Below are 21,499 nucleotides of genomic sequence, written 5' to 3'. Positions count from 1 at the left end.
GTTACATAAAAGGACAGGGAGAAGAGGGTAAACAAGATGTATAGATAAAATGACCGTGCCACTGTGAAATGTCTTCTTAATTAATTGGAAAATTCACACTAAAATTTCAAATCATCCTTGAAACGCTATGTTAGAATCTACTACAAATATGCCAGATGGAAATAGGTACGTGGACAGTGCGCTTCAGGAAAAAAATAGAAGATACTTGATGAAAGTTTGTAGGTTATCAAGAAAAACTGAATTTATGAAGAATTAACTTTCTGTTGCTTAAACAGCACTGTAATTTTTTTGAAGTATGAATTAAACCCACTTTTCCCTATAGGACTGTTTAACTGAAACATGTTTAACCCCAATCCCCAAATTCCATCAGGATTCTCAGCATTATTCCAAAGTGTATAGAAGAAAACAGTAACAAAACTACAGATAAACCACAAAATCCATTTGAAAGCGATCACTCTGTTCAGCTCAGTGATATTACCCACCTACATTTGCTTTGCATTTTGAAGACGGCTCAAAAATTTTAGATAAAACAAAGCAAGCCTTTGCAGGCTCTTAATCATCACATTAACTTTGAAGCTTCTGAAGGTTTTTTATTTTACATCGTACCTTTTTCTGTGCACAAGCACCAGCCTACTTCCTGGCAGAATATTTCAGCCTTTTCTTCCTACTACCAATGTAATTCACGATAAAACACACAAACGCTTCGGAAAGCACGGTACTGCCTCAGGTACAGCATCCTAACACACTCTTCTCCTACACAAGGCACCCTTGTGATTATATTTTGGAAGCAGAGGTGTGCCCGGCCTCCTTCCCTCCAGCTTTGCTCCCCGTGGCTGAGGCGCTCTGCAAGCAGCCAGGGGAGCCTGACTCCTGTAAGGCAAGGAGAGCAGCAAGACCTGCGGATTTACAGTAAGATGCGTGTCTGGCAAGGTTTCCTTACAGCCATGAAAAATTAATGTTTAGTTTCACTTTTGGAAAGAAGTTCTAACTTGGTTATGGCCTGCACGCAGAGCAGGAAACTCCCAGTTGTTTCCAAAGCTGGTGCATTAAAAGGAGCGTTGGGTGAAAGGTGCTGGCAACCAGGCTGATTCTGTCCACTCCTCAAATGTAAAAGCACTGAGTGCTTCCGTGGGTAGGCAGTGACCTCCAAACATGCTGGAAGGCTAAAAACATCCATCTCTATAATAACGTGGTGGAAAGCATTCCCAGTGACTCAGGAGCCCGTCCTGTAAGCCTTAACGCCAATTTCAAAACTTCGTATTAAATGCTCTAGGTCATAAAAAGGCTGGGGTTGGAAGGGACCTTACAGATCTCCCAGTTCTGCCCCCTGCCACGGGCAGGGACACCTCCCCCTAGGTCAGGCTGCTCAGGGCCCCATCCAGCCTGGTCCTGAACACCTCCAGGGACGGGGCAGCCACAGCTTCTCTGGGCAGCCTGTGCCAGTGCCTCACCCCCCTCTGAGCAAAGAATTCCCTCCTAACCTCTAATCTAAATCTCCCTTCTTCTAGTTTATACCCATTCCCCCTTGTCCTGTCATTACCTGATTGATCAAAGAGTTGCTCCCCACCTTTTTCATAAGCCCTCTTTAATTATTGAACAGCTGCATTGAGGTCTCCCTGGAGCCTTCTCCAGGCCGAACAGCCCCAGCTCTCTCAGCCTGTCTTCCCAGGAGAGGTGCTCCAGCCCTCTGAGCATCCTCATGGCCTCCTCTGGCCCCACTCGAACAGCCCCACATCCTCCTGGTGCTGGGGGCCCAGAGCTGGACGCAGGGCTCCAGGTGGGACCTCAGGAGGGCAGAGCAGCAGGGGACAGTCCCCTCCCCTCCCCGCCCTGCTGCCCCCTGTTAGCAGCACTGCTGGATATTGCCTTCCCCGTATCCCAGCCCCTGCCCTGAGCCCGGTGAAGCTCTCCAGTGTCAGCCCTGCGGTACCCTGGGCTGGCTGTGCCGGGGTGAAAGCGGGGATGACAGAGACCGGCTGGTGTTACAGCCCCGAGGACAGCACAGCAAGCTGGGGCCTACGGGCTGATCCCACAAAGGGCTCCCGCTGGGTATTCCTGACACCGGTATCAACGCCTCGGCTCTCTGCTTAGGCATCTAAAATAGATGTCTAAAATTAGCTACCACAAACTCTTCCTTTCTAAGCTGGCCACTCCTGCTGAAGCCTGAAGAACCCCACAGAGCGCAGCTCTCCTGGCAGGCCGTACGGCTGCACGCTGCTTAGTGCCGGCTGCTGGACACGAGCAGCATCAGCTTCTCTCCTTCCTGAGAGCTATTCCAACACTTCTGGTGAAATCCCACTTAATGGACAAGGCAGCAAAACAGCCCCCATTTTCAAACGTTACCTAAAAAGAAGGACACTTCACATTCTGAGGGACCTTGCCCATTACATTTTGGGCAATGTAAGGAAACAGCTGCACGCTTAGCTCAGGCACTACAGACACACATACTGGCCCACCTGCCTCCTGCCCCTCTCCCTGAAAACCATTTTAATACACAACACCTCAGTCCGAGGTCTGTCCTGGGGATCCAAACAAGCAGCAGTTTTTGAGGACCATGAGGCTCTCTGGAAAGGCTCAAGCTTTGAGAGGAAGTGACTGGACCTGGCCCACAGCCAGAGAGCTGGCACAGCCCGTAAAGGAGATTAACAGAGCAAACTAAACATAGAAAGAACATTTCTGTGCTTGCAGTCAAGATCACACACCTTCCCCTACCCCATACCCTGTGATTCTAGGGCACGTTTTGTTCCACAGCCGAAGGAAGGTCCCAGAGACACTGCAAGATCACCTGCTGTTGGTGGCAGTGAAAGGGAGCACGTGGGGGGTAACTACAGGCTGCGTGCTCTGAAATCAACTTGGAAAGCAGAAGCTGGGACGTCCCTGTGATGCTGTGCTGAACCGTAAGACCTGCCAGCACAATGAGCAGAAACCTCCTCTGCAACAGGCGATGCCAACACACGGCCTCACGGCACAACTGCTGAGAAATGTGGCCAGGTCCCAGGCAGGAACGGCAAAGAGCCAACGCTGCAGAGCAAACACAGGAAGAATCAAACAGAATCACCAAAAGGTTCGGGTTGGCAGGGACCTTACAGCCCACCCGGTCCCCCTCTGCCCCCAGCGCAGGCTGCCCAAAGCCCCCAGCCCGACCTTGGGCACTGCCAGGGATGGGGCACCCACAGCTCCTGGGGCAGGGCCTCGCCGCCCTCACGGGGAAGAATTTCTTTCCAACACCCAACCTAAACCTACCCTCTTTTAGTTTTAAACTGTTCCCCCTTGTCCTGTCCCCCTCTGCCCATGTGAAAAGCCTCTCTCCAGCTTTTTCAGAGGTCCCTTTATGTACAGGAAGGCCACTACAAGGTCTCCTGGAGCCTTCTCCAGGCCAAACACCCCCGGCTCCCTCAGCCTGTCCCCACAGCAGAGGGGCTGCAGCCCTCCAAGCATCCTCATGTCCTCCAACAGCTCCATGTCCTCCTGGGGCTGGGGGCCCGGAGCTGGATGGTGGGGCTCACGGGGCAGAGCAGAGGGGGACATCCCTATAGGCACACCTGCTTTGTTGCAGCCCAGGGTACAGCTGGCTTGCTGGGCTGCCAGCACGCACTGCTGGGTTATGTCGAGCTTTTTGTCCAGCAGAACCCCCAGCCCCTGTCTGCTGGGCTGCTCCCAATGAGAGAGAATGTCATGCAAGAACGTAAAAAGAACCAGTAAGATTAGCAAAGGAAAAAATATACCCAGAAACACATTCGAGGGAAAAAAGTAATCAAAGAAAATGAATAAATTCGAAGCCTAATGCCTGTTAAACTGTTAATAAGTGATTAAAAAAAAAAAAAATGCATCCGAGCTGCAGAAGTGACAGATACACAGTGCCCTCCGAGTGCTTGTTACTTGATTTGCATTTACTGCAAGAAAACCCCCCACTCGGTGTCACACAGTGCCTGTCTGCACCAGAAGGGCTCTGGGGTGGGGTGCAGGGAGCTGCCCCACAGTTTAGCAGCTCCTCACCCCAGGTTCCCTGCAGCATCACAGCAGGCAAAGGCACAGAGCTGCCAGCGGGCCCTCCTCCCACTGCCTACTTGTCGGGGCAGGCAATGCCACAAGTTCAGTTACTGCGGGACTCTGGTCACCAGCTCTGGCACTCCTTGCCAGTCCTCAACAACTCCCCTCCTTCTCCTTCCTGCTCTTTTTGCTCATCTGCTTCTGGCCGAACGCAGATTCTGCGTACTGCACCTGCCACAACAGGCAATGGCAAGGATTAACACTACCTGCAGGTAGGATGGCCTAAGGCTGGCATGCTGTTACTGTAATGCCCAACATCTCCTAAAAGACTGAATTTCTTCCAGCTGTAAGTGCTGCCCACTTCAAGTATCCATCAGATCTAATGTGTTGGTTTTTCTCCTTTAATACTCGAACACCTTGCAAAATGGCTTGAATTGCCTTTACATACCCAGCAGAACTTAACTCAGTGCATAACAAGCCTGCTTTTTGCACTACTGGAAATCCCTGAATAGGTCAGAGGTCAGCCAAAGGCGTGGGGAGGGCACGCGAGGCGCTCAGCAGCAGCGCAGGGCACTCGAGCAGCAGCAGCAGAGGCTGTCTGGAGCCAGCGCTGTGGCTGAAGGCAGTGCACAAACACGAGCCCTTCCCTCGAGCGGCTGCCAGCGCTGGGTCCTGCAGCCAGGCCTCGCGAAGGCCCCGGGCCCACGAGGGGCGAGCAAGCAGGTAGGAAAGCAGCAAGGTGAGCTGGCACCCTGCTCCCAAGGCCCGTGCCAAAGGCCAGGCCGCCCAGCACCCCCAAGCAGCACATTAAACTGATTTTAAAGTGACTAAACACCCCGCAGCTCAGCAAGGACAGTCAGTGCAACCCCCTTCTTTACACAAGTCTGCAGCTTCCCAGCAGAACCAAGCGCAGCGATGCTGCAGGTCCTTGGAGCCACACCGAACCCATCTCCACCGCGCTCACAGGGCACGCGGCTGCCCCGATGTGTTCATACAACACAAGGGCAAACAGTACCTTGTTCACTTGTACATCGGGGCTTCCTCGCTGTGAGAAGCCACGATCTAACGATTATGGGAGCAGAGAAAGAACTAGAAGCTTCCAAAAGCTCACTAACACAGCATTTCTCGCTCACACCATCTTGTTGCATCCACGGTTACTCACACAGTAAGGCAGTGCAATTTACTGTCCAGTGGCATAACACACTGCTCCTACTGTTGGCTGATAGAAGTGGAATTCAAAAGAGTGCTTATTATTAAATCCCACTATCTGAGAAGACCGTTTTTAGGGAACAGCTTGTTGTGAAATGAAGGGTGGAGATAAATTCTTGGTTGTGGGTTCCACAGAAGAACAGAAGTGGTCTACCTAAAATATTAAGACGACTTTCTCCAGCAGAAAGCCACTATATAACATGAGCTCTGGTCAAAACTGTTTGCAAAAATATTTATTTCTGCCCACAAAAACACCAGAGCACTTCCCAAAGCCGATGTAACATAATTGTGTGCATTATACAGAACACTCTGTACAGCACACAACACAGGAAAGATCAAGGAAACTATCAAAAACTTTGGTCCCTGCAACAAGTGGTGCCTCTTCAGCCTATTCCACTGTCCTTCTAGGAACAAAGATGTGGTGAAGCTGCGAAGGGATCAAGGCAAGAGCACACCACAGCGTGCCACCATAAAACAGTGATGGGTGCAGCAAGGGAACAGGCCCGTGAAACCTTATGCTTATGGCAAAATCCTTTTTCAAGAAAGGACAATCAACCAAAAACCAATCAAACAAAAAAGACAAAACAAAAACAGCTTAAAAGCTGACTTTCTGCCCCTTCCCAGTAATAAGCAACATCTTCAGGTATAAGCAATTATTTAGGATGAAAGGGAACAATCCATGTGGCTTAATAACAACTCTCTCACATTGGTTTCTATTTCTTACATAAAAGAAAATCTTGAAAGATAATAACCAGTTTTGTCATTTCTTCCATGCAATTGTAACCAGATGTCAACTAGCTGTAGCTCTTTTGGAATACCTACATGTATATACACACACATATATAATGGCACCATCATGCCAGAATCAGCTTTAAAAACAACAAAAATAAGCCAGTTCAACTCCTGAAGATTTTCAAGTCACTTATTTGTATAGACAGCTAAACACACCATGTTTTTAAAGCACTTGTCTCCAGACTTGAGAAAAATTGCAGGATTATAGTCCAATATATTTTTAACAGATTGGGGTTTTCTTCTCTGCTTGTATTCTGCATTCTCACACACTTGTGAGGTAGATTTACTTCTCTTTAGGCTCGTCACTGTGCTAAGTAACCACCTTGTTGAACTGATGATAACAAGGTATCCTTTAGTTTACCCTGCTATCAAACTTACTAACTGGAGAATTGAAAAAAGAAAACAGTATTTTTCTTTGATCTCTACATGCAGATAAAAAAAGTCTTTAACGAGCAGAGAACGCACTACAGCAGCACAAGTTATGTTTGTAAGCCGGTGACAACTCTTAACATCAATGACAACTTTTTTTTTCCACCTGAAGAACAAGAGGAGTCCTGCTCCTGTGAAGTACCTTGCAAGTTAATGAAAGGGAGCTTCTAAGGAACTCTCCTCACTTACAACAGGTCACCGGGTATGCCATTTATTTGCAAGACCTGGCTTTACGCTCAGCTCCTCCAGAAAAACTCCAAATACAACACTTAGATGAAGTCTTCAGCTAATGAGGCTGTGAGAAGAAAGCAATACTCAGTGGAGTAGCCATACATTAAAGCTGCTTAAACCTGGAACAGGAATCTATGCCTTACCGATACTGAATTAAAACAGCATTTGCAGAAGGGAACAGTCCAGCACAATTCAAAAATCCATACAGGCTGCTTTGAGGGGGGAGTTAGAAGCAATACCCAAAGAAATTTCCCCATCAGTAAGGGGAAACCCAGGATCTCCACAGCATACAGGTTCACGTTCTGACAACGATCAGACACCTCCCAAGTGTGTCCAACTGGTCACTAGCACAAGTCAATTAGGAAGATTTACAGTACCCCCTAAATATATATATATTTATATGCACACTGCTAATTACATCCAGAAGCAGTCATGGATTGTATGCAGTGCATGTGTCCCAAAGGAATCTGGGACTATCTGTATATTATTTAAATAAGCTGTTTCATATTTTGCTAGAAAAAAACAAAAAAAAAAGAAATCTAGTATTTTTTGAGCATGCAAAACAAATTAAACACTGAAATCACAAAAACAATTAGGTCTTGGGTAGCACAGAAATACCCTGAAGCCTTTATTTAGAAAGCCAATTTCTACCAAAAAAGGTAATCCAAGAACAAAAAGTTTCACAGGCAATCAGTTTTCATAATCCCATGGGTTGCTTTTTTTTGTTTGTTTGTTTTTTTGCTAACAACCAACTTACAACACAAGTTTAGATTACTACTCCCTGCCCCCCCAAAAAAAAGGTTAAACTTGTTGCCATCCTCAATACTATTTCTTCAATTCAGTATCTGTTTTTAATCCAATCTTCCTCCTCCTCCTTCAATCCAACTAAACTTTCCTGCTTTAGATGAATACATATTTCAAATCCTGGTGTATTTTCCTGATCTTTTTATATGGCCAATCTGGCCATTACAACCACTGGTGTTCTATTTATTTGAGCAGAGCACTGTGCAGGTTTCAGAGATTACTCACTGAAGAAACTGGTTCCGTACACAGAAAACAAAGAAAGAGAACGATTTTCTATATTAATGACTTCGAAAAAATCCTGTGAATAGAGATGACAGTTGCAAATCTAACTATGGCAAACAAAAATATTAGCAGGGTTGTGACAAAGCAGTACAGCTGAGAAAGCTGCCGAATACAAACCGTATCCTGGAACTGCAGCTCAAAAGGAAGGGGAATTCTGGTTACATTGCCTGACTAACAGGCACCTTAATTTCTACTGCTGAATGAACTGTCCCTAGGAACATTTAGCAAAAACGTCTGCATTTCATACAGCTGACAGCTACTTCATGTTATCATTTCAGATTTCTTTTAAATAGCTATTTTTTTCACAAAATGGGGAAGAAAAAAAGCATTACAAGAAGGCAAGTTTTCCCCATCACAACAACGTAGATGGAACTCACAGTGGCTGTACACAGTATTTGCAGCAAGGCTATCCCAGGTCAGCAGCAGCACAGCCACTACATTTAAATGTGGCTTGGGTAAAAATGTTAGAAAAATGGTGATGAATGAATATCTCCATAACTGGGAACAAAAATTTAGCCACAGAATAGTATTCTCACTGCATACTGCAGAGTCAAATTCAGACAATTACTAGCAAATAAACCATTCATTCTGTACTCAAACCTGATTTCAAGGCAAAAACTAACAGGAAAAAAAAAAGCAGAAATCAAAATATAGACAATCACAAAATCTGTAAGCAGTTCTCATACGCCAGTAGGAAAACAAAACTAGCACCAATTCAGTATAAAACAGGGGCTAAATGCTTACTTACATTGATTGCCCCAGGAAAAAATAAAAATAAAAAAAATCCTCCTGTGTAACAGTGTCACACACAATCTGCAGTCCCCACGCCAGGAAGAGTTGTGTTAATAAGGTACATGTGGGCAATTCCAGGACAGAAGTGTTGGAGCACTATCACCCCTGCTTCCTCTCAGCATGGCTCAGAACAGAGAGCTTTCCCCTCTAATGAAGAGCTCGGCCTTGGTGATGCGGCTCATCAGTAATCCAAGTTCCTCCTTGAACAGCCCTGCTATGCACTTAAATAATTAAATGGCTTTAAGACATTCTGGTATTTCAAAAACTGAAAGCTTTCCAGCACTACACAAATTCTTGTTGCTCAGCTGCTGACAGGGAAGTAACGTGCTCACAGAAGCACATCTTACTCATGGAGAACTGCAGTTTAGTTCCACAGTGAGAGAAACTGAGAAAAAAAGACTATTTGGGAAATTCACGAAGGCTACTTAAATGTATTTTCAAAAGAATTCTGGGCACTTCAAAACAAGAGTGCGTGGCGCAAAACACGCTTAGTAGAAAATAAAAGGAGGAAAACAACAGCCATGCCTGAGTACTAGGATCTTGAGTAGTTTTCATGTCTGTTCCTCCCAGAGCTCTTATTTTGAATGGAATGCCAAAACAAGTGGCATGAAAATGAAAACACCGTCAATGTTATTTCCCTGCAGCAGACAGTAAGAAAAAATATTTACTGCTTCCAGTAAAACTAAAATACACAGCCCATGAGGACCACACACTAGTCATTAGTTATTTCACTTAACGCCGCAGATACAGCACTTGTAATTAACGCAGTAAAGATCTCAGTAAGCAGCACAGAATTATGTTCTGTGCTCACTCCACACCGCCCTTTCTAAGCAGTATCACAGAATAACCTGTGGAAGGGACCCACAAGGATCATCGAGTCCAGCTCCTGGCTCCACACAGGCCTACCCAAAAATCAGAATTCAAGAGTCAGGATTCAGTATCTCCAGCCTGAACAGTTTGAACACGGAAGATTCAGAGAGAAAGGGTTTTCACTTTGCATTTAGGAACTTTGTGTCATTTCTACATACTACAGAGAAACGCCCCCCAACCACTAAAGCCCTTTTTTTGTACTCAACCCCACACACGATGGGCTTGGCAAGTTTCAGAGATGGTGCAGAGGCGCGCCCATGCCCCCTAGCTCAGCATCCCTGCTCGTGGCCTCCCCACCAGGGCACGAAACCTGCCCCCAGCCCTCACCCCCCCCCCCCCCCCCATGGCGCACCCCCGGCAGCGCCGCCCGCTCCCTGCGCCTCAGGAACGAGACCCGCGGGGCCTGGCGCGCTGCGGGCTCCTCGGGCCCCGCTCCGTGCCCCAGGGCTCGGTCACGGCCTGGGGGGGCCCGGCCGGGCCCGCTGCCCCCTCACCTTCCGCCACGTCCTCGTCGATGGCCCCCTTCACCTGCGAGAAGCACCACTGGAAGTCGTTACCGTTACCGCCGCCGCCTGCCACCCCTACGGGGAAAGAGACCGCGGTCAGGAAGGGAAGGGAAGGGAAGGGAAGGGAAGGGAAGGGAAGGGAAGGGAAGGAGCCGGCCCTGCCCCCTGCCCCCAGCCCAGGCCGCGTCCCCTCAGCCCCCGGCTCCCCGCAGCGCCGCCTCCCGGCCCCGGCCCCGGCCCGGCTCGCTGGGCCCTGCCCGGCCTGCAGCGGCGGCGGCGGCTCCCGGGGAGGCCGTGCGGCTCCGAGCCTCGTCCCCCACCTGCCATGGCGCCCGGTGCCGGTGCGGCGGGGCCGGGGGAGCCGCGGGGGGAGGCGCCGGGCGGGAGCGGGACGGAGCCGGGGCGCCGAGCGGCCGCCGCGGGAGGCCCGGCGGGGAGGGGAGCGGAGGGGAGGGCCCGGGCCTTTCAAAATGGCGCCCATGGCCGGCCGGCCCGCCGCGTGACGTCACCGCGCGGCTCCCCGCCGGGAGGGAGGGGGCGGCTGGCGGGAAGGGGGGGGAAAGATGAGGATGAGGAGGATGAGGGGGATGAAGGCGGTGATGAGGAGGATGAGGAGGTCCCCGAGGTCCCCAAGGTCCCCCGTGGTTCTGCCGTGCCCAGGGCAGGTGCGAGACCGCGGCCGCCGCTCGCCCCGTCAGGCAGCCACCGCAGTCCTGGCGGCAGCAAGAGTGGGGAAGTTCTGAAAGTAGCGTTTTTTGGTACATCTAGTTTTTTTTTTTTTTTTTTTTTTTTTTTTTTTTTTTTTTTTTTTTTTTCCCGTTCTTTTCCCTGAGTCGTTAATCCAGACGCTTCTCCAGAGGATACACATAGTGAAAGCTCCAAAGGTGCAATGTTTAAATGTTTATACCTGAATCCCAAAAAGTGAACACAAATAAATAAAATATATTTTTCCCATAACTCCTGTGTTGATGGATTTTTGACCCGTGAGCCCCTCAGAAGGTGAGGGGCCTCAAGCTTCGTTGATGGCAGCCCTGAGCAGAAGGGCTGGGGGTGCCGGCGGGGCTCAGTGTGAGCAGGCAGCGTGCTCGGAGCCCCAAGACCACCCCGAGACCACCTCGAGACCACCCCAAGAGCACCCCAACACCACCTCGAGAGCACCCCGAGAGCACCCACAGCGTGGGCAGCACGGCGAGGGGCTCCGTGCCCCTCTGTCCACCCTCCTGGGGCGCCAGCTGCAGCCCTGTGCTCAGCTCTGAGCCCCCAACCCCAACATAAAGGGGGCTGCAGGAAAGCTGGGGAGGGACTCTGTCAGAGGGGTGGTGAGAGGACAAGGGAGAATGGCTTCAAACTGAAAGAGGGGAGATTTAGATGAGATATAAGGAGGAAATTCTCCACTCAGAGGGTGGTGAGGGCCTGGCACAGGCTGCCCAGAAGAGCTGTGGGTGCCCCATCCCTGGCAGTGCTGGGCTGGGGGGCTTTGGGCAGCCTGGGCTGGTGGGAGGTGTCCCTGCCCATGGCAGGGGGTTGGCATTGGTTGATCTTTAAGGTCCCTTCCAACCCAAACCAGCCTGTGATTCTGTGATTTAACATCCTTCTAGGGAAGAGCTAAGTGCTTAGAAAGGTATCAGGCTGTTTTGGCATGTCTTTACTGGCAGAGAGCCTAACTCATGGTGGTGGAAAGTACGCAGGAAGTGGGCGGTGAGCAGAGGCCTGGTGGGCTGTGATCTTGAATGCAGATCACAAAAGAAGTAGGTGGTCTTGTGTAGCAAGAGCCTCATTAGTGATCAGCAGTGACGAATGAAGCGCTCTGCAGCTGGAGTTCCTCTTTGCAGCTGGAGTTCCTCTTTCACAGGACCTACACTCATCCAGAGGGGCTCCAGCATCTTTCTGCAAAGGCACTTGGCTTCTGAAACCCGCCTGAGTTTAGTACGGTTCCAGTTAGAGAAGGTTTCTTTAGGCTTGCAGCCTCTCACTGATGTTACTTAGTTCCTCAGTTACAGAAATATATTTGAACAAAGTTATCTTTATTTAATTTCTAGGCATGGTACATGGTCCATTTACGGATTCATTACTTTGTTTGTGTTATTTATTCCTTATGCACTGTATTGAGAACTTAAGAATTTAAGTGAAATTAATTTCAGCTTACTGTTCTGTGGGTGTCTTCTTTGTAGGTATGGGAAAGTAATCTTACAAGGCAACTGGATATTAGTTGCTTTTCATTTGTTATCACATCTCTGCTCTGGAAAGAACTTGTGGGGCAAGTTCTGTGATTACCAAAACTCTTACTTACCTGTTGAAAGTTGACCATTTTATTTTCTGATTGACTGGCGTGTTCAGACCATACTGATTTTCCAGTTATATACTTAAATAAAACTAATGTTTTATGTGTCATAATTTTGTGGATACCTTGAAACTTTTGTTTTAATAAAGGAATAGATCACTAGTGGATCCAAATGGTACTGATTTTATTTCTAAGAAACTCAATCTTGAAGTTTTTATAGTGCTTTTATCACTTTGTATTAGCAACAAACACATCTAAAAACAAATTTTAAATGTACATGTGCTATGAGTAGAATAACTGTAGCTCACATGCAGGCAGGGGCTCATGCCTTGAAATCTTATATCAGCCTGAAGTGAGCACTGGCTTCATTCTGTTATTGAACTGGTAGGGGAGCTTTTATATCACATTGTTGGCCTCAGTCTGCTTACATCTTGACAGCAGCTACTTCTGTTGGATCACATCTATGACCTCAGAATCTAAGATTTTATTATTATTATTATTATTTTTAACAAGCAGTTAAGCAGTTTTAACAACTTAAAAATTAAAATAAAATTTCAACAAGAAACTACTTTTATTGGCCATTTTTGTGTACAGCAAATTGCCATTATAATTCCTTGCATGTATAATAATAAACTTTTAAAAATAAAACAGTTGGATATCACTCGTGTCTGTGTTTTGGATATCGCCAGCCATCCAGGGAGGGATGGAGGTAGGGGTGGGTGGAGGACAGGCACTGCGCAGTGTGGCCGAAGGCAGTCAATGCAGCTGCTGCAAGGAAAACCCAGGCTAGATATGAGGACCCAGCTCTTCACAGGAGGGTGCTCTAATGCTGGATGTGGTGCCCGGACAGGGTGAAAGTCCCATTCTTGGGGGAATTCCTGTCTCGACTGCCTGAGGATGTGAGCAGCCTCATGCACCGTTTCAATGTGACCCTGAGGAAAGCAGGAGCGTGGGCCAGCCCTGGGCCAGCTGCCCTGCGGGGGTCCCTCCTAGCCAAAGGGTCCAGGGTCCTCACTGTGCAGTCACTGTTAGTTCTTAGCTTAGGATTTTTGTGTCTGCCTGCTTTTTGTTTCTTTGCTTTCCACTAATGTGCTTTTGGGGTGAACTGTATGCCTTTAAATCCCATAAGCATAAATTAATGTGTGAAATTTGGGAGAGAATTCAAACGCTGGCATAGGTGCATTCTTTTGGAGGAGTCCTGCTCATCAGAAAACAGAAATTAAAATAACCAATAATTAAGTCTATTGAAGTGGATGCATGTATTTGTTGATTTTGTAATGTCTGTGTTTTATGAGCAGGATTTTAAAAAAAAAATGTTAGATTTGTGTGAAGTTTTTTTTTTTTTTAAGTTTAATATGTATACGGAAAGCACCTGCTTTCCATTATATTCAAAGAATAGGTTAATTAAAGTCAAGGAACTAATTAGCTTTTATAAGCTTTCTGAAGTTTTGAACGTGAAATACAAAAGGATGTGTTGACAGAGGAAGATTCAGACAAATACGTTCTATTGCTTGTTTTGCAGTGAATAAACCTGCTTAAAGTTGTTGGGCACTTGTGTGGGATTTTCCTAGAACATTTCTGTTCAGTTGCTTCTTCTTGGGAGCTCACGGTGTCACCACCAAACACGTTTGTTTATCTCGTGCAGGGGAGGGCTGTGTACCGCAGCCATCCAGAAGGAGGGGGTCCCGGTGGTTGTCACTTGTCACTTGCCTCCAGTTGCTGGGAAGCTGCTCCAGGAGCCCGGGGGGAGTGGTGTGGCGCAGGCTGCACGATGAGGGGTGCAACACTTCTGGGCACTTCTCAGAATTAAAGCACAGCGTGTTTGCCAGGGCTGTTTCTAGTTTAGTGGCTTACTGTTGTGTGTTCGAGTTGCACTTGGAAGAAAGTGACGCTGTGCTCTTGCCACACTTTGCAAGAAAAGCTCCTGACAGAGATGTTTCCAAATGTTCTCTCGAAATAGCATCCTGCCCAGCCAGCTGCCTCGTGCCCCCTGACATATGCTGTGTGAAGCGTTGTTGTTGCCAGCTCACCAGCAGTTGTTTCTCGGCGTGTTTCCCACTATCTGTTTATGATTAAATGAACCCCAGTTCTTGGCTGGCACTCTGATATTGGTCTTTGACAACTAGTGCCTGAAAACAAAGCATGTTCAAAGTGTATTTATATTTTTTTAAAATGTAGTGCAAGCCACAGAAATAGCATTTACTGTAAGGAGATGTCCTGGTTTCAGTTAGTTCACTTTCCATTTCTCTCCCCCGTCCCAGAGAGGGAGGGGGGAGGGTGAGCGAACGGCTGCGTGGTGTTTAGCTGCCGGTCGGGTTAAACCACGACAGGAGAGAAACAACCGGTTGGCATAAGGAATCAGATTTCACTAATAGATACATATTACATGCTAATTGACATAAAAACCATCTGATTAGTTCTAGGTGAGAGGAGCAACAGATTTTCCCATGGGATTTTTGCCTCTCTTCCAAACTCCAAAGAAAATCTGCGGTTTAGAAGCTGGAAAGTTACCTTACAGCCAGGTCTTTAGTCTAATTACCTGTATTTCTTACCCTTTGTTTATCAATAAGGTGTATAGACGTATGCTGAATTTTAGCCGTGGGCTTTAGATTGCACCCTGTTTAAATGTGGCAGCTGCTGCCCTTGTTGCCTTTCCCTCCACCCCCAGACCCAAATGCCTGCCCTGAGACCTGTCCCAAGTCCCAAACCCCTCTCAGGGACCTTTCTGGTTCTCACACCACACTCCCTGCGCCCAGCCCAGCGAAGCAGGCCCCTTCCCTCGTGGGACAGAGTCTCCCACGAGTCTCATAGGACTCGTGGCTCAGCTGGTGTTTCTCTTGGCCTCCTGCGACGCCAGCCCCGCAGGCAGCACCGTCGCCTTTGCTGGCTGTGTCCCGTGCAGCAGGGCTGTGCCGTGCCGTGCCGTGCCGTGCCCTGACGCACTGAGGCCTGTCCCGCTGGCTCGCCCCACCAGCAAGGGCAGCTCTTCCAGGAAGAAGCAGCACGGCCTCGTTTCTCAGCGCTGCCTTGGCCGCCGCCGCACATTTCCTTTATATATTATGGATAGCTTCTGTATGAGGGAACGGAAGGAGTGATGGCATGTGCTTTGCTCCCTGTTTACAGCTGCAGAGGCAAAACGTGCCCTGGTTAGTCACAGTTTCTCGCCCTGCTTGCCTTCCAGTACCGCCGACCTCGAGTGAACCTCAGGCTGTTTAGGGAGGAAGGAATGTGAGGAGCAGCACAGGGTCGCAGGTACCGCGCTGCAGCTGACTGCCAGGATGACCTTGGGAACTTCAGCTTCAGACAGCTAAACACAGCCATTTGTTTTTCCCACAAATAGAAACAAAAGAAACTCTCTGATAGCTGAATCACCTCCCGGCTGAAGAAAATGTCTGTTCTATTGTGCTTTTCATGCTCTGATCCAGTAATTGCTCTCTGGCATTGTAAGGAAAGAACTCGAGCTAAACAGAAACTTCAGGCAGCCTCTGAGCACGGTGTGAACCCTTCTGTACACAACACATCTTCAGCAATGTCAAAAATGTTGCTGCTGGGAGAGGAGCCTGGTCACTTGGTAGCCCGGCTGAGGAGCCACGAGAGTTTCCCACTAAATGACACTGGTGCAGATTTGGAAGTGTTTCTGTAGGAGTGCTATTTTCCCTCTGCATGGAGCAGCTCCTGCCCGTAAACGTGCCCCGTGCCTGCCATTCCTCGTGGCGAGTGGTAGTCATCTGCATCGCTGAGGACGGAGACTCTAAGCATAACCAAGTTAACAGGTTATTGCTATTGGAAGAAAAGCTATTAGGGTTTATTATACTGTAATTTATAATTGGATTTCTTCTGCTTCCTCACTTCTTTTCCATTTTGGCCTGCCTAATTGCATTTTATGTTTAGTCTCCAGGAGTTTGGTCCATTCTTATTGCCTTAATTGGGATATTGCTTGAGCTGTCTGAAGGATACCACCTTCCTCCTTATGTTGTCCTGTATCAGCATGCTCGTGGGCTGTGTTGCCTTTCTCCTGATTTTTTCCAAGCCTTTTCAAGTGATGGTATCCACAGGCTGTGAATGCTCTGGATGGAGTTAACAGCTTCCATGCCACCTGTAAGGATTTAGTTACCTCAGTTGCTTTACTGTCTACATCTGATGAGCGTCCTTGTTTCCTGTAGCCTGTATTTCTCAAGTTGATTACAGGTTTTAACATATTCTGAGTCTTTGCTCTTACAGGGAGGCTGAACAGTATTAGAGTTGCATGTAATTCTTTCAACTACAGCATTTGAAGTGAGATCTTGCATGTTACTCAGGAGCAAGCCAGGGTTCACATCTCGGTCTGTGCATTCTCTCTGTTCCATAAAACAGCAGTTGGTAGTCCCTAAAATCATGTTTGGAAATTATCCCCTAATTTGGTTTTGGCCCAATCCATGTAGATGGGGACAAACATGAATGCCCTTACCCTCACATTTCCTGCCCCTTTCCCCTCTCAGATACCCGTCAGCATGCCGACAGCTTGCCTGCCTGGCAGAGCAGCAGTAATTCTGAGCAGTGCCACAGCCCTCACGCTTTGGCCTGTACGTGCAGTCCCTGTGGACTCACGGCTGACAGCAGGTTTTGTACTTAATTTTATCGTATGCTGTGGCACTACTGCCCCACCAGCATGGTCTGGCCTGTCTTTGCTGCATGTTTTTCCTCACGGCGTTGCAGAATTGCCAGTCTTTGATTATGCCTAAACAGTTTCAGCAGTTGTTTGAAGGCCGAATGACTCCAGGTCCCTGACCACTGCCAGCGGGCGTTAAAATGCAGCTTGTTGCCCCTGGTTGATGCTCTGCAGGGGGGCCTTGGGCCAACGCACCCACAGGAGCCTTGCTTTTCAGCTTCTTTCCTCGAAAACTAAGTCCCTCCTCTGGGTCCTCTTTCCTGTGTCCCGTCAGTGGCACCATTTTGCAGAAACTATGGTTGATGGGAATGGGCAACAGCTGCTTGCTGTTCCACTTGGAGGGAGCTTTCTTCCTCAGCTGTGGATCTTTGGAAGTCTAGCAAAATATTCTTATAGCAACCCTGTGTGGTTTTGTGTCTGTTTGCCTTCTGTCTTCTGGCTGATGTGGCCCATGGAAACAATTTTAAAGCACAGAGAACATGAAGTATGGCTGCAGACTTGCTCTGCTTGAACATCACGAGGTCATAATCGCTTGGATGGGAGCCACGCCACATTTTTGGTTCTGAGTTCAGATAGTATGTTCTGTGAAGATGCAAATCTGTTTCTGCATTTCAGCTTTCCTCAGTCAAAGCAGAAAAGTGCCAGCAAATCCTAAACGTTGTTTCCTATGGGTGTTTTCCTCACTTTCAGCTAGTCCTCAAAGCCCTCAGAAGACCTTTGCTGCTTGCCCTTTCCACGCACAGTTGTCCTCGGTTCTCGGCACTGCTGGGAGCTATGTGGCTTATTTGCATAAAAGCAAGGAATTCGGTCTTGTTTCAAATCAGATTCACATCACTTAAGTTTATTAAGTGCCCTTCCAGTCGCTCAGCATTGCGCGGCCGCTGCACCTGGGGAGCTATCGGGAGGGACCGGGTGTGGCAGTGCAGTCTTTCAGTTTAAAATGTGAGCCAAATGTTCACAACCCTGTTAATGTAACGAAAAACAAATACACCTCTGTTTTGTCACTGGCTGTTTTCTGATTTAGTTCTCAGAGGATTAGAAGAACATTCAGTGATCTCTAACCGAAGTGGGCTCTGTTTTGGGGATAGCCAGTGCCACTCACTTGTGATGTACCACCCCCCTAGAAATGGCCCATTTTGATATTTTTAGACCTAGGCAGCTGGTTAAGTACGAACATCTTGCTAGAACGTTAATTTTCAACTTACTTTTGACAGGAACTTATTATTTGGTTTGAATGGAATTGCTCATCTCTCTGCTCCCAGATTAAAGCAGGAATTATCCTGATTTCGCAGCTCTGAGAAGACGGATGTCAGACACAGAAGTGAGTTAGTCATATCTGTGATAGCGAGATTTCTGTTCTGTGACACTCTGCTAAATGTCACAGTCGCATTCCCACCCAGCCGCAGCTGCTTCGTTCTGTGCCACTTCAATTAAAACTTCAGAATAATTCCAGACATCTCTGGGTTTGTCCAGCCTCGCCCAGGTTTTAATTGCAACTTGTGCATTTTCCAGTGGAGAAGAAAAGTTATAAACCTGTCACAACCAAGTTATGAGTCACTTCTTCAGCTAGGTGTGGCTACAGATACTCCACTCCTTGACTTTAAGGCTACGAAGCCATTACCCACCTTCTGACAGCATGGCAAATCGAGCCCGATAGGGGATTTGTTCAACTCTGAAGTATTTCTTCCTGCATAAAAATAATCCATGTGATTGACAGAGTGGGAGTTAGGAGAAAAAGAAACACTTCCATCTGAAGAAGATAATATTTGAATCCTGCTGTAAACACCTCAGTTAGGAGAACACCTATTTATTTGAACACAGGAATGTTCTGCAAAAATACATGTAGTTATTTAGAAGACCTATATGTGGTGATATACATAAACGTAGGAAATGACGTGTCTTTTTTCCTGCTGCAGCTTTTCTATTTGAAGGGAAAGAGGACATTTTTGTTGTTCTTCTTCTTCTCCTTACCATTCTGATGGTAGGATTTCAGGAGGGGCAAAGCACCAAAGGGCTGTAGATAGCAAATTCATGTCTTAAAAATAAACAAGATTAACAAGCCCTTCTACTTTCATTGTTAGCTACAGTAGGAAATGCATGCTCTGGAAGCAGAGCACCCAGGGGGTGGTCAGCTCATCAGTCTTTGAATCAGGGACAGTGTGAAGTGAAACTCTCCAAGTATGACTTTTTATTTATTTATTTATTTATTTATTTATTTATTTATTTATTTATTTATTTATTAAGAGAGTTGGGACTAAATGAAGTGTTGAAATCCTTTCGCAGCCAGACAAGTATGCTGCCTAATGTGTGTCCAACAGAATGATATTAGGTTTGGTTGGCTTCCAGACTAATCATCCTTCTAAGATGTTTGATGTTTTGGTAAGCATTAAAGGTATACTGAAAATAACATGAGTGTTTAAGCCACAGTGACATAATGGAGCAAATTCAGTGTTGAAATATGTAGAACTAATGTATGCCAGAGCTACGTCTGGCTGGAAGACCCACAAGGAGTCTCTGAAATGCCAGCGGACAGCGCTAACACCATGTACGTCTTACTACAGGCTCAACATGCTGAACTTTTAAATAATTGTAAACTTCTTCATTTTGAAGTCTGTTTGCCCTGTGCACATTTCAGCATCGGTGGTGTCCAAAGAGGACTAAATCCCACACCTGTGGAAGTGCCCTGTGTATTTTGGATCGCTTTTCTGCATGGTTGTGCAACCTCACAACAGGAACATGCTTAGGGACAGGGCCGGGGCTGCTGGCCGGGCAGGGCTTGTGAGGCAGAGTGTGGTCTCTGTTCAATGCGAGGAGGTAAAGGGAGCTTTTGTGAGCCAGCCTGCTGAGAAGGGAGCGAGTGTGCTGTCCCTTGGGGCTGCTGTGCCTGCGCAGCCCGCTGGGTGCTTGCTGAGGCTGCTGGAGCTCCGTGCTGCCCGGGGAGGCTTGGGCTGCAAATGGTCATAAGGTCCTCGTATTGCCCCCAATAGATCTGAGCTTTGCACATGTGCTGCAGGTCCTCCACAATGGTAAAAGAAAAAAAAAAAAGTAAAGAAATGCTATTGCTTATTTATGGCTGTCATGATTTCCTCCACCACCCAGCCAAATTGTAGCTGTGTCCTCAGCATGGCACGAGCTGCTAAGCAGGGCTTTACACTGGGAGGGAGCCAGGGCACACAAAGGTCTGAGGGAAAGGGACATGGGCATGTGCTAAACATTTATTTCAATTATTGAACTGTCCTGTACTCTTACCACAAGCTCATAAAATTTCCTCTAATCAAAGCAAATCTGTTTTCTTCAGTGATTCTGGAGACGTAGGAAGTGTCAGGGAGGGCTCGGCTTGCTAGCAAGCTACCAGAGCAAAGTTTCTTTACGGGAGACTTTGTTTTGTTTCTTTTTTTGTAGGGAGTCGAGCTGCTTGGCATTCTGAGAGACAAAACTTACTTTGAGGCAGAGAGCCATGCGGTGCATGCAGAACAGGTGCTGAATGCGAGGAGAAGGTGCTCGTACGCGTGGCACATGGGGAAAGCCATGGCAACCAGGCAGCTTGCTGGAGCGCTCTGCTCTGCTCTGCCTGTGAAATGAAAAGCCAGGCACTGCTCCTGGGAGGGCAGCAAACTGGCACTGAAGGCTGCTGTCTCCCACCCCGGCTGTGGAAAGCTTGTTGGTGAGCAACTGGGCAAGGCTGGTGTCTTCCTAAAGGTCCCTGCCTGAAAAGCGCCCAGCAGCTTTGGGGGGGTTGCTGCTGTCTCCTCTCTGTGTATCCCCCCCCCAGCCCCTGGCTGTTCTATGGAGCATCAGCAGAAGGTGTGGAGATGTGGAGGAGTGTGGGGGCAGCACGAGCAGCCTGAAGTGGTGTGGGACGTTCCAGGAGCCAGCAGGTATGGGGCAGGCAGCTGAGAAACCCAGCCACAGCGGGGGGGTCCCAATTAGCCCCGTGCCTGAAACGGCCGGAGTGAGATCTGGAAGGGTCAGCACACAGGGAAGGGGTGAGCTGGGGATTTGGGTGTAGCTTTGTGGAACATCGCTGGTTTGGAGAGCTGAGGCGGTCTGGAGTCCGTGCTTGTCTGCTCAGTGCTGTGACTTTGTCCTTGTGCCTTACCCTGTTCTGCTACAGACACCGAGCTTTCATCCTATCTCAGTTATTTTTATGGAGAGTTGTGTCTGTCCTTGTCTCCAGAATTTAGGCTGTGGCAACCATACCCGGACTGCCGTGTGAACTGCCAGTAAGGTGGATATATGCTGAGTCCTGGCACTGCGGTGCGATCGGACAGAAAGTGAGGCTGGCTGCTGGAAATTAGGGTGTGATGCTAATAGATTCATTCGGCTAACCACCGTGGTGCAGAAAGCACAGGGTTTTATCTATCAGCTGTGGCTATACAGTTTTAAATATTGATTGAGGTTATAAGTACTGTATTTTGATTTCCTTTCAACTAGTTAGTGGGCTGCAATTAAAATCTCATACAAATACACCATTTTGTATACATACAAACTCATACAAATACACTCCATCTGGCAGATTAAAAATCAGGAAGTGTTCAAAATAAGGCTTGCTTTTCCTTCCTTCCTTCCTTCCTTCCTTCCTTCCTTCCTTCCTTCCTTCCTTCCTTCCTTCCTTCCTTCCTTCCTTCCTTCCTTCCTTCCTTCCTTCCTTTCCTCTTTCTTTCT

General features: G+C 47.8%; 1 protein-coding gene across 1 annotated transcript in view; it reads right to left on the bottom strand.

Annotated features, from left to right (window-relative positions):
• PPP2R2D (protein phosphatase 2 regulatory subunit Bdelta) overlaps positions 1–10,367 on the bottom strand; it is a 30,361-nt gene extending 19,994 nt beyond the window's left edge. Inside the window, exons 1-2 of the mRNA XM_084290299.1 lie at positions 10,226–10,367; positions 9,894–9,980 (exon numbers count right to left, since the gene is read on the bottom strand). Of these exons, the coding sequence (XP_084146425.1) occupies positions 9,894–9,980; positions 10,226–10,232 (94 nt within the window). The 5' untranslated portion in view covers positions 10,233–10,367. The remainder of the gene's footprint in view (positions 1–9,893; positions 9,981–10,225) is intronic.
• Positions 10,368–21,499: the final 11,132 nt, after the last annotated feature.

Source organism: Netta rufina (genome assembly GCF_964035555.1).
Source record: "Netta rufina genome assembly, chromosome: 7".
In the NCBI taxonomy this organism is placed as follows: Eukaryota; Metazoa; Chordata; class Aves; order Anseriformes; family Anatidae; genus Netta; species Netta rufina.
Note: the sequence above shows the minus strand (reverse complement) of the source record. Positions and strands in the feature narration are given on the sequence as shown.